Source organism: Sabethes cyaneus, chromosome 3 (assembly GCF_943734655.1).
Source record: "Sabethes cyaneus chromosome 3, idSabCyanKW18_F2, whole genome shotgun sequence".
Lineage (NCBI taxonomy): Eukaryota > Metazoa > Arthropoda > Insecta > Diptera > Culicidae > Sabethes > Sabethes cyaneus.
Window position 1 is genome coordinate 182,380,016 of NC_071355.1, and position 12,172 is coordinate 182,392,187.

The 12,172-nt window shown below is 41.4% G+C and overlaps 1 protein-coding gene across 2 annotated transcripts in view; it reads right to left on the minus strand.

Annotated features, from left to right (window-relative positions):
- Window positions 1–12,172, minus strand: part of LOC128741697 (nicotinate phosphoribosyltransferase) — a 48,103-nt gene that overhangs the window by 19,891 nt on the left and 16,040 nt on the right. For both annotated transcript variants that reach the window (XM_053837676.1, XM_053837675.1), the window contains exons 6-7: window positions 4,788–4,928; window positions 4,519–4,690 (exon numbers count right to left, since the gene is read on the minus strand). In XM_053837676.1, the coding sequence (XP_053693651.1) occupies window positions 4,519–4,690; window positions 4,788–4,928 (313 nt within the window). The remainder of the gene's footprint in view (window positions 1–4,518; window positions 4,691–4,787; window positions 4,929–12,172) is intronic.

A 12,172-nucleotide genomic window follows, 5' to 3' on the forward strand; every position in this document is an offset into this window, starting at 1 on the left:
AGTACCTTTTACATCATATTTTTTGCCTAATTTCAAATAATTTTTTCTCGATAACGTGAAAGGCAAATTGAATCGCATTTTATACTAATATTTGCAATTTTGTTTTCATAAGGGAACCTCTTCCCTTTGCCCCTACGGCTCCTTGAAGATAGTCGTTCAAAAAAACCATGAATTGCGGTACCATGGATTGGCGCTGGGGGGCTTATCCGAATTGAAAAATTCCAAAACGACATGAAAGAATATTAAATTATCTCGTGTTTGATCCATCCTTTTTTAGAATTCGAACACATAACAAAATGGCGGACATTGAAAAATAAAAGAATGGGTTTTAAGCGAAAAAATTGACCTTAAACATTTCTAAAAAATTCAAAAATTACAATATCAAGAAAAGGATGGGTCAAACACTACATAATTTTGTTGGCTTTCAAAAAAAGAATCATAAGAATTGCTTGAGCCGTTTTTGAGATATTTATGGTACCGACTTTCAAAACCTGGTTTCGAGAAAAACGACGTTGAAGTTTTTACTCGTTGTTTAATCGCTCCAGACATGCGCGGTACAAATAGCTGTAACTTTGTCAATATTTGGAATTCATGCAAACGACTTCAAACACATATGGTCAAAATGTTAATCTTTAGAAATAATTAATAAAAAAATTTAGGTTTTAAAAAATTGAAAAGGTACTATGCCCCCTTAACAGAAGGCAGTTAGTATCCCTCTTATCTTTTGATCCATCTTATCTTTTAATCAATGATGGTTAAAATTTTTGTACAATACTGAGAATAAATTAAGTTTATATTGTTTTAAGCATAAAATGACATATGTTAGTTAAATAATTAGGAAGACTTTTTATTTTCAAAACTAGAGGCTACAATGTACAAACACTATGAAGCAACTACGAAAAAGGATGAGTGATAGTTAGTTTTATCAATATAATTAAGTTTTTATTTAGGCTATAAATCAAGCCTACTTTCAATATCCCGTGCTTATAGATTAATTATAAACGGAGATACTATAGTGACAACAAGCAGTTTCAATGAATATACAACGACGAGTTCGTTAGTGGTAGGCAATGATAGCTACCGTCAGTGATGTCTCGAAGCGCAAAACTAGGTCCACTTCAAAATCAATACTAGGTCCATTCAAGATCAAAAAAGGGGGTTAACATTTTTAAGGAATTTGAAGATTTTACTGGTTTTACTGAACTTTTAAATACCTAAATTGAAATTACACATATTTTAGCATCATTTTAAGAGTATTGTTTTATTTCAAACCAGAAGGGTTCCGGGTAGTAACAGTTTGAAAATACTCTATGGTGACTGCCAAAACGCTGAAAAACAGCTACTTTTAAATACGCGGCAATAAAGTAATTTTGGCTATAATTTTAATTTAATTTTAGTATATTTACGTTCAGAAATGATTAAAGATAAACATAAAAGCTAAATACAGTACAAAGACTTGATAATTATATCCTAAAATTCTTATTTTAAAATAGGTCCATTCAAGATCAGAATTCGACTAGGTCCATTTCAAAATCATTTACCCTAGATGAGAAAAATCACATCTTGAATCCACTCCTCCATCTGATAGTTTCTTCTCCACCCAAATCCATTTAATTATCCAGTGAAGCATCGTTGCTAGGGACTCTTTATCATTTTCATAAAGTTCTGCCAGTCAGTCCTTTCGTGTGGGATTGTCAGTCTTCAGTTATCCAATTTCTCACCATATCTCGAGTAATCCGTGATGTATAATCGTTTGTAGGCACTCTTAGCTTAACCAGGGACCGAAACGGTTACATTTTTTCTATACATTTGCTAGTATGCAGTGGCATGTCATAATCTCAGCCAATACCGTCGCTTCGTATTGTTTCTGCATCGAGAGAGCCTATCTCTTGAAGTGTCGAAACTAGCTGGAATATGTACATGATAATAAGCAAACTGTGACTAGTCGAAAAAAATGCAACAGTATAGAAGTGACAGGCATTCGCCGCTTTTTGCTTACAGTTCTAGCTGGAATAGTATGGACAAGCGATAGAGAATAAGGTGTAATTATTGATGCGTTTTTCATCTGAAATTTATGTAATGAAAATTGTTGATATATTGCACGGTTTTGTGGTTGACCACTACTTTATAAATCTTGTAAGAATAGATAAGTAAAGTTCGTTTTCAGTTTTGGGAACGTTCTTCTTTGAATCCGTATTATTTGGGGAAAAGGGACGTAAAATGTACTGGTTGGTGACCAAAATCTGAAGACATTTGACATTATTTCTTGCGACCAGTCATTCGGCATATTTCTAGTATACACGCACCAAGAAGAAATACCAGAATAAGGATAACATTGCTTGCTCGTCGTGTCGTACACACTTTGGAGCGGCAAAGACACGCTTCTCTAACACCATGCATGACATAAGGTGTACTGGTTTTTGGTATTCTCGTTTGCTGTTTCTTTCGTATGGCTTTAGTTTTTCCCCAAATAATGCGGATTCAAAGGACGTTTGCAAAATTGAAAAAGAACTCTACTGCATCTATTATAACAAGATCTTTAAAGTAGTGATCAGCCACAAAACCGTACCATAATGCAACAATTTTCATTACATAAAGTTCAGGTGAAAAATGCATCAATAATTACGCCTTATTCTCTATCACTTGTCCATATTATTCCAACTAGCACTGCAAGCAAAAAGCGGAGAATTCCTGTCATTTCTATACTGTGACATTTTCTGCAACTGGTCACAGTGCAAATAAGAATGTTTGCTTATTATCATGTACGTATTTGAGCTAGTTTCAACGCATCAAGAGATAGGCTCTCTCGATACACAAACAATACGAAGCGACGGTATTGGCTGAGATTCTTACATAGCACTGCATACTGGCAAATATATAGAAAAAATGTAACCGTTTCGGTCCCTGATTCTGCTGGGTCCTTCTTTGAGGGTTGAAGCACCTTGTAGCTCCACAAAGGAAGGCAAAGTCCTATCCAGTAGGCGCGCGTAGTTCTCGCCACGCTGTCGGTTATTTCGAGCGGGTATATACCACTACTAGGTAATGGTCCGATAAATATCCGCACCTCGTTGGGACCGTATGTTGGTGATGTTCGAGAAAAACCCACCATCGATGGGAATGTGATCGATTTGATTCAATGTTCGTTAATCAGGTGACTTCCAGCGGGGGTGTTGTGGATATCTTTGTGAGAAAAGAAAGTGCTTCTGATGACAAGGTTTCGGGAAGCTGCAATGTTGATTGATGCATCCGTGCTGGTCGTGATGTCGTGCAACTTTTCCGCATTCAGTTGGGTCTTATTTGATAATCTGAGCTGACAAGGACTAGTCTGCCAAACAGTAAGTTTAGTTTATCGGCTGCTAAATATTTATACTGACACACCTTATTTATTGCTTTCGCCTCTCTCGACTTTTCGATCATTTCTTAGGCTTCATTGAAAATTCACATCCTCCGACGGCCCTATGTGCCAAGGTTTCATGGCACTTTGGCAATTCTACGAGATGTCTACTATAAGATTCAGAATTCAAGTTGTTTGACTGTTCACCTTAGTAATCCAGATGGAAAGCGACATTCAACTTTCTATTCCCGTTGTTGGACACTTTCACCTTCATCTGATACATCTGAGACCGACGCGCCCTTATGTGCTGATGAATGGGAGAAGAACGAACCACCAATCACCGTGCCACAGAACTCTGTAAACCTATTCTCGTTAATTTTTGAGTCAATCTTCGTGTTAAGGTTGTCTGAATGGATTCAGGCTTCAGAAGAAAGTTCAACCACACTATTCAGCTGTTAAGGACTGGCACCAATTATTTTTTCGTATATCGGTTACCACTTCAGGTTGTGTGAGGTTAGGTAGGAATCCAACTCGAGTAGCCTTTACAAATCATTTATCATAGTACAGCAAATTTGGCTCATAACCTCAACCCCGCCTCAAATCCAGCATGTCAGGCGTCATTCATCCAGTTTCTCTTGCTCTTAGTTTATTTTTTATTTTTTTATTCTTTATTTAAGATTTCAACCTGCGACTGGTTCGCCTCTTATGCCAGATAACAGTTACCAAACCATTGTTTTGCTTGAATGGTTATCTCTTTAAAAAGTAATATGTTGCTGTTTCCGTTTATATGAAGATACTCGAATAAATGCTGCTTAGCACTCACATTGCTTTACGAAAGAATTTGTCTATTTTGGTTGGAGATGGTGTTTAGAAATAAACTTCGTGACTGTAGTCGAATAGAGAGTCCATAATACAAAACAGGAAAACAGAAGGCAGGATTATCGACTAAGAAAAAGTAATACATGTCAACTTATTACGAACCAAAGCCGAATACGAAAAAAAAAGAATAACGTCAGCGTATACAAAGAAAAGAAGGAAGAGTAAGGCAAAAAAAAACAAAACATAAAACTAATGCCAATATAAACAAAAAAAAAATCAGAACAAATAATTTAAAAAACAAAATATGCACACCAACACAGGCGCCGGTTTGTTATCCGAGAGAGTACAGCCTAAAAGCGGAATACCTCTTGACATCGTACGTGTCGACTAGGGCCATGAACCCGTCGGGGAATGCGATCGCGAAGGACACCATCGCCGCCAGTTCGCCCTCGCTCGATTCCTCCGTCGAAATGTCCAGGATTTTCGAGAGCTCGATCCGATGGTTGATGGCCAGCTCCAGCAGGTCCCGCTTGTCGCCTTGGTTGCGTGCGTAGGATGCGAAAAATTGTTTAGTATGTTTTTACTCGGCTAATGATGACCTAAGAAGAAAAGGATACCGAAGGGGTTGGCTTACCGGATTCCTTGTGCGCCAGGACACGAGTCTTCAGCTCTTGAGTGCCGGTAAACGATGTAATGTATGCGTGGGCATGCGTGCCCTTCACCGGAATGTTGAAAAGTTTGCCCGCCAAAACGTTGGAGGTTCCGTCAAAGCCACCTTGTAATGGGAAAAAAATAATTGCGATAATCAATTATTACAAACCAGCGAATTAGTTTTTCACTGCGACTGCAGTGAGTGAAAAGTAGATCACAAAAAGTTTCCCGTCATGCCACCCATTCAAATCACCCACGTGTTTGATTGCACGCCTTTCCGTCCAATATGTTTCCATTTTCCGCAGGCAAAAACCGAGTGTATTTATGACTATAACTGATAGTGCCAGTGCCACCCAACAGCTAGCAGGGGCCATACTAAACCCTTTTCACCCCGTTCGGATAGTGTTCGGAGTCAAAGCGAGCTGGCACCATCATAAACTAAACACGAAATGCGATAGAATTATTGATCAATCTTTGTTTATAGCGAATGAACCATTAGTTCCGCAGTTTCGGAGGAATGAAGAAGTAACAACAAATCGGAAGCCGCGAGAGCGAGACGCCGACGGAATTTAGCAATTATTATGCCCGATGAGTCAGCACCATATTGCAGTCATGCCGACGGGACTATTCATCTAGGGCTTTGGTGCAGTGATTTTTTTGCTATTCAGCAATTTGCATGCGATTGGCCTCGGGTAAGCCATTATTGTTATTTTTTAAAGATCCTAAATGCCGGCTAATGTTTTAAGTACAAAAAGTAAGTTTACAATTAATAAAAGTAATATTGAACTTTTCAGAAGATACTCGCTAATCTAGTAATGAATTTTGAAAACAGGCATTTACATTATAAAACCATTCTAAAACTTGCTTGGCCAACATAAAAAAGCATAAAGGGCTGTGCCTAGGGACACGAGGGGCTTACGTAGGACGTCCAATTCAAAATAGCTTGACATTTTGCAAATGTTTGTCGCGCAAATTTTTAATTTACTGTTGAATAAAAGAAATATGTTGAAATAAAAATAGTTGAAAGTATTCTGAATAATCAGGAAAATCGAGCAACTTCTCCTCGAAAATAATCTAACTCGGAGTGGCAATCGGCCAGGTCGAAAGCGATTTGCGACTTCTGAGACGACTGGGAAATTTGCGACGAGTGGCCTAAGACCGAGTTGAATGGAGACGAGTGCTTGAAACAGCACGAGCCACCCCGGCTCTATGCTGAAGAAGAAGATTGGCAATCGAACTCAGTCCTAGGCATTTTTATTTTTTTTAGTTAGTTAAAAAACTGCTTGAACGTGTGAAATTTTTTTGTTTTGTTTAAGAAAATCGATTTTTTTGGCCTATGACAAAACTAGAGACGAACAGACATAACGGTGATTGAAGGGCTCAGCGCACACCAGATGACCAATGATATGGGCTTAAGACTGATCGACTTTGCCGCCTCCAAGAACATGGCCGTACGTAGTACCTTCTTCCAGCACAGACTCCCACTCCCACCCCAATAAACCAAATTAAACACATTCACAATCGCACTTTCGGCACTTCTCATATATTATCGACGTCAGATCCTATCGAAGCGCTAACTTTGAATCGGTCCACTACCTAGCGATGATTAAGATGCGCCCACAACTCTCCGTTGTAAACAGTTGGGCCGGACGGTATCCCTTTAGCAGTTCCGAAACGATGCGGTATTGTACTTAGTTGCCCCATTGCGACACCTTTGAATATGCCGATCCAGCAACGCAAATTTCCTGATCGATGGAATTTTTTTTGACGTAGGACTACGTCTTACGGCAAGTTTTGAGATAGGGTGTCATTCCAAAAAATCGAAAAATGCGAGCGTCACGAAAAATGAAAGGTTTTGAGCGCTAATAGCTCAGCGGTTTTCCGATCGATTTTCAATATTCTTACACCAATCGATCGGAAAATCTTCTAAGAATTGACCCAAATGAAGAAAAGTATTGATTCTTGATGTTGAACTATTGAAAAATTGAAAATAATGAACCTATGTTTTACCAGAATTCTCGCTTCGTGATTGGTTGGAAGATTCTTTACGATGATCTAAACCTATACCAATTTGATATCTGTGCTTGGGAAGTAAGCCAAAACAAGTGACAAAGTTTCCTCATTTCAACAAGATTTCTTAACACCGCGGTAGACCATTTTGATGTCCTTGCTTGGAAAGTACGCCAGAGAGAGTGACAAAGCCCCCTCGTGCCACCAGATTTCTTACGAACGCGATTAAACCTAGTCCAATCTGATGTCTGTGTTAGGGAAGTGTGCCAGAAAAAATGACACAAGCTCGTTGTCCCAACAGATCGCAAATTCTTTACTGCGTGACGATTAAACCTCAGCGAATTTGATATCTGTGTTGGAAAAATGTGCTACAGCTGTAGTGTTCGGTTATAATACGGCTCTGTATGAATACGCATGCTTGCCGTTTCATTAGAAGTGTAGTGAAAAGATGTGCTGTTGATAAAATAGGATTGAATTTATAAAATCCCTTCAACGTGGGAAACCATGGATAATAAAAACAATCTTTAATTTCAGTAAGGTAGCAGGAAAGTAATAGTTTGTGTTCTTGATTTTGTTAAATTGTTTTCAAATGCACAATCTTTTGAGAATTGAACGTATGCAATGTTACTACTTTGATAAATGTTACATACAACGCATGTAGCATGTATATATGTTGCATATAGCATGTATACATGAAAAATCGAATGATTACAAGCATGAATACATGCTACTATCACTACAAAGAGATTTACGTAGTCCTGCGTCACCTATATATGCGGTCGTGTCTTGTACACAACCCGTCTGATTTTTACCTTTTTCCAATTCAAAAAAGAGGTGATAAACGTGATGTCACTAAATATCGTGGGATTACATCCATGTGCGCCTATTCAAAACTGTTCGAGATTATTGGTAGTGATGCTTTGTCCGATTGTTGCAAATTCTACATTGCTACTGAGCAGCATGGATTTTTTCCATTCTAGATATCACTAATCTGATGCAGTTTGTTTCTCGCTGCATGCAAAGCTTGGACGCCAGCTTTCAAATCGACACTATCTATTTAGACCTGAAAGCTGCGTTCGACCGTGTAGACCACGGAATACTGTTAGCCAAAATGGAGCGACTAGGTGTTTCGACGGACGCCACTTGCTGGTATAGATCATACTTGACTAATCGAAGTTTGTGTGGGACCTACTGTTTCCTACTTCTTCTCCAATCGATCTGGAGTACCGCAAGGCAGCAACCTGGGCCCACTCCTTTTTTCCATTTTTATTAACGACGTTTCGTTTTTGCTACCGCTTGTAACAGTCCCAGTAGTCACGAACGGCGCACTCCGTTTGCCACATGAGCAGATCACTTGCCAAATCATGTATTTCTTGGCAAACTTTCAAAGTTTCTGCTTCCTTATTTCCTCCGGAACATCAAACTTGTGCTAGGCGGTGAAGAATAGTTGCTCCAGAAACTACCGGAAGTCCGCCTTGACGTAAGTCTTATCATCCATGATGAGACAATGAGGCTTCGCATTGGGAGCATTGGGATTCTTCTTAATCTTCTGTCTGTACAAAAAAATAATTACGTTGTCTGTACATTGGGGTCAATTGACTCCAAAATTCAAACTTCTATATCTCAGTGAAAAATAGACGGATTTCCGAATTTTAAAATGTTTTAGAAAGTATTTTATTGGACTATATGGTAAGGAAAGGAGGTATTTTGGCTGGTAACGGCTGAATAATGCGTACCGTCGGTGCCTTGTGCACGTATAGGCATAAAATAGACCCTACAGTGGTTCATAGCCTCTTATTCAGCAACTCCTATTCCTACTTCCTCGTGGTACCAGCCGTAATACGAGCAACTTTGGTGGAGATCGGGTAACCAACCCCGGTGGAAGCCGAGGTCGTATGCTGACAGGAAAGGAGCTTCGTTGGCCCTCCGGTGAAACAGAAGGTTGGTGTAGCAGGCATTGCAAGCTGTCACCACGGAAATCCTTACTGGAACAATCGGAATAGACCCACGCGACGAGCGTCGTAGCGCTGCAGGAGGTGTGCTGGAAGAGCTCAACGGTACGTACGTTCAGAGATGGACATACCATCTACCAGAGCTGCGGCAACACACACGAGCTGGGTACAGCTTTCATAGTGATGGGCGAGATGCGGAAACGGGTGTTTGGGTGGTGGCCAATCAATCATCGAATGTGCAGGTTGAGAACCAAGGGCCGATTCTTCAATATAAGCATCATCAACGTGCACAGTCCTCACCGCAGAAGTTCCGATGACGACAAGGATGAATTCTACGCGCAGTTGGAGGGTGAACACGACCGCTACCCAAAACATGATATCAAGATCGTCATCGGGGATTTTAATCCTCAGGTCGGCCAGGAGGAAGAATACAAATCGGTATTTGGAAGGTTCAGTGCACACCAGCGAACCAATGAAATGGGCCTTAGACTTATCGACTTTGCCGCCTCCAACAATATGGCCGTACGTAGTACCTTTTTCCAGCACAGAATCCATCACAAGTACACCTGGAGGTCACCAAATCAGACAGAATCACAGATCGACCACGTTATGATCGACAGTCGGCACTTCTCAGACATTATCGACGTCAGATCCTATGGAAGCGCTAACGTTGACTCGGATCACTACCTAGTGATGGTTAAGATGCGCCCAAGACTCTCCGTTGTGAACAACATTCGGTACCGACGCCAGCCCCGATTAGATCTCGCGCGGCTGAAGCAGCCAGACGTTGCCGCAAACTACGCGCATTCACTCAAAGCTGCGCTGCCGGAAGAGGACGAGCTGGACAAAGCCTCTCTCGAGGACTGTTGGAACACTATCAAAACAGCCATCAGCAGTGTCGCGGAGAGCTCCATCGGGCATGTGGCCCAGAATCAGCGGAACGATTGGTTTGACGATGAATGTAGGAGGGTGATGGATGAGGAGAACGCTGCGCGGGCGGCCAAGATGCGAAGTGCCACACGTCAGAACGTGGAAAGACACAAACAGAAGAAGATGCAGCGAAACCAAATCTTTCGAGAGAAAAGGCGCTACCTGGAAGAGCAGGAATATGCAGAGGTGTCGGGATAAGACTGGCAGTATTTTGACGGACGATCGTGAGGTGACCGATAGGTGGAAGCAGCACTTCGACGAACGCAACGCAACAAACGGGGAAGAGGTATCAGCCCCAACGATAGGCGAAGTTAAGGAGGCCATCATACAGCTAAAGAACAACAATTCAGTTGGAAAAGATGGCATCGGAGCGGAGCTTTTTAAAATGGGACCAGAAAAGCTGGCCGTTTGTCTACACCGACTAATCGTTAGAATTTGGGATACGGAACAGCTATCGGAGGAGTGGAAAAATGGGGTTATCTGCCGGATCTATAAAAGGGCGACAAGTTGCACTGTGAGAACTATCGAGCGATCACCGTTCTCAATACCGCCTATAAAGTGCTGCCCCAAATCATTTTCCGCCGTCTATCACCAATTCCGAATAGATTTGTGGGAACTTATCAAGCCGGCTTCGTCGAAGGTCGGCCTACAACGGATCAAATATTTACACTGCGGCAAATCCTCCAAAAGGTCCGTGAATACAGAGTTCCCACGCATCATTTATTCGTTGACTTCAATGCCGCATATGATACCATCGACCGGAAAGAGCTATGGAAAATCATGGACGAGAACAGCTTCCCCAGGAAGCTCATCAAACTGATTAAATCTACAATGGATGTGATCATGTTCGGATTTCGGGTGGATTGTCAAGTTCATTCGAATCACACAGAGGGCTTCGTCAAGGTGATGGTCTTTCATGCCTGCTGTTCAACATAGCGCTACAAGGTGTTATGAACCGAGCGGATATCAATACGCGGGGCACGATATTCAACAAATCTAGTCAATTCGTCTGCTTTGCCGATGACATGGATATTGTCGGCAGAACATCTGTGGCGGTGGCTGAACAGTACACCAAACTAAAGCGCGAAGCAGAAAAGATTGGGTTAAACGTATTTACGTCTAAAACAAAGTACTTGCTGGCCAGCGGAACCGAGGCCGAACGACACCGCTTGGGCAGTAGTATATTGATCGACGGCGATGAGTTTGAGGTAGTCGATAAATTTGTCTACCTTGGCTCACTGCTGATGGCGGACAATGATACCAGCCGTGAGATTCGGAGGCGTATTATCAGCGGAAGTCGTGCTTACTATGGGCTCACAAGCAATTGCGGTCGAGCAGACTAAGTTCCCATATAAAGTGTACCCTGTACAAGACGCTTATTAGACCGATTGTTCTCTATGGTCATAAAACATGGACAATGCTCGAGGAGGACCTGCGAGTGCTCGGGCTTTTCGAACGACGAGTGCTAAGAACGATCTTCGGCGGCGTACAGGAGAACGGAGTATGGCGACGGAGGATGAACCATGAACTCGCACAGCTCTATGGCGTACCCAGTATCCAGAAGGTGGCTAAAGCTGGACGGATACGATGGGCAGGGCATGTTGCAAGAATGCCGGACAACTACCCTTCAAAGATGGTGTTCGCCTCAAATCCGGTAGGAACAAGACGACCAGGAGCGCAGCGAGCAAGATGGTTAGACCAGGTGGAGCGAGATCTGATGGAGAGTACTCGGTGTCCGTGGAATTGAAGAGCGGTAGTCCTCAACCGAGTTACATGGAGAAACTTTGTCAACAGGTTTTGTCTTAGGACGCCAGGCCACCTAAGTAAGTAAGTGCAAAAGTTCCCCTCGGCAAGTCATAGTTCATATTTTATCATTTAGTTCATTAAATTACCTTTCTAAAACGTTTATAAATTCGGAAATCTGTCAAGATTTCGCTGAGATATAGCAGTTTGAATTTTGGAGTCAAATAGATCTCAATGTACGACAATGTGTTTTTCAATAAAATTGTCGCAAAATGTAAGTTTTTGAAATTTTAACTTCTTCTTCTATACTTCTATAATAGAAGATCTCGGGTAGACACACCTAGTCGCGAAAGATTTAGATCAATTCATTGAAAAATAAAAAAAGGTACAGCTTCTCAAAGTGGCCTGGGGTCAAATTGACCCCAGTGTATAGACAAAGGGTTAAACGCTTGTGATCCTGATCACTAATGGAACATCAATTCTGACTGCATTTCTCCTTCCGTTCAATACTCAGAGTTTCGTAGTAACGTTTAACCATACATCCCACAGTTGAGTGCATGATTCCGAGTCGTTTTCCGTTGTTCCGATAAGATAGTTGAGGATTTTCCAGATGCTTGCACAAAATCAATTCGCGACGTTCAGGTGACGCTATTTTTTCCAATTTTTGACAAACTGACAGCGATAAAAAATGATGTGGAACAATCACTTGCATGTTTAGATGAATGGCTGCTGC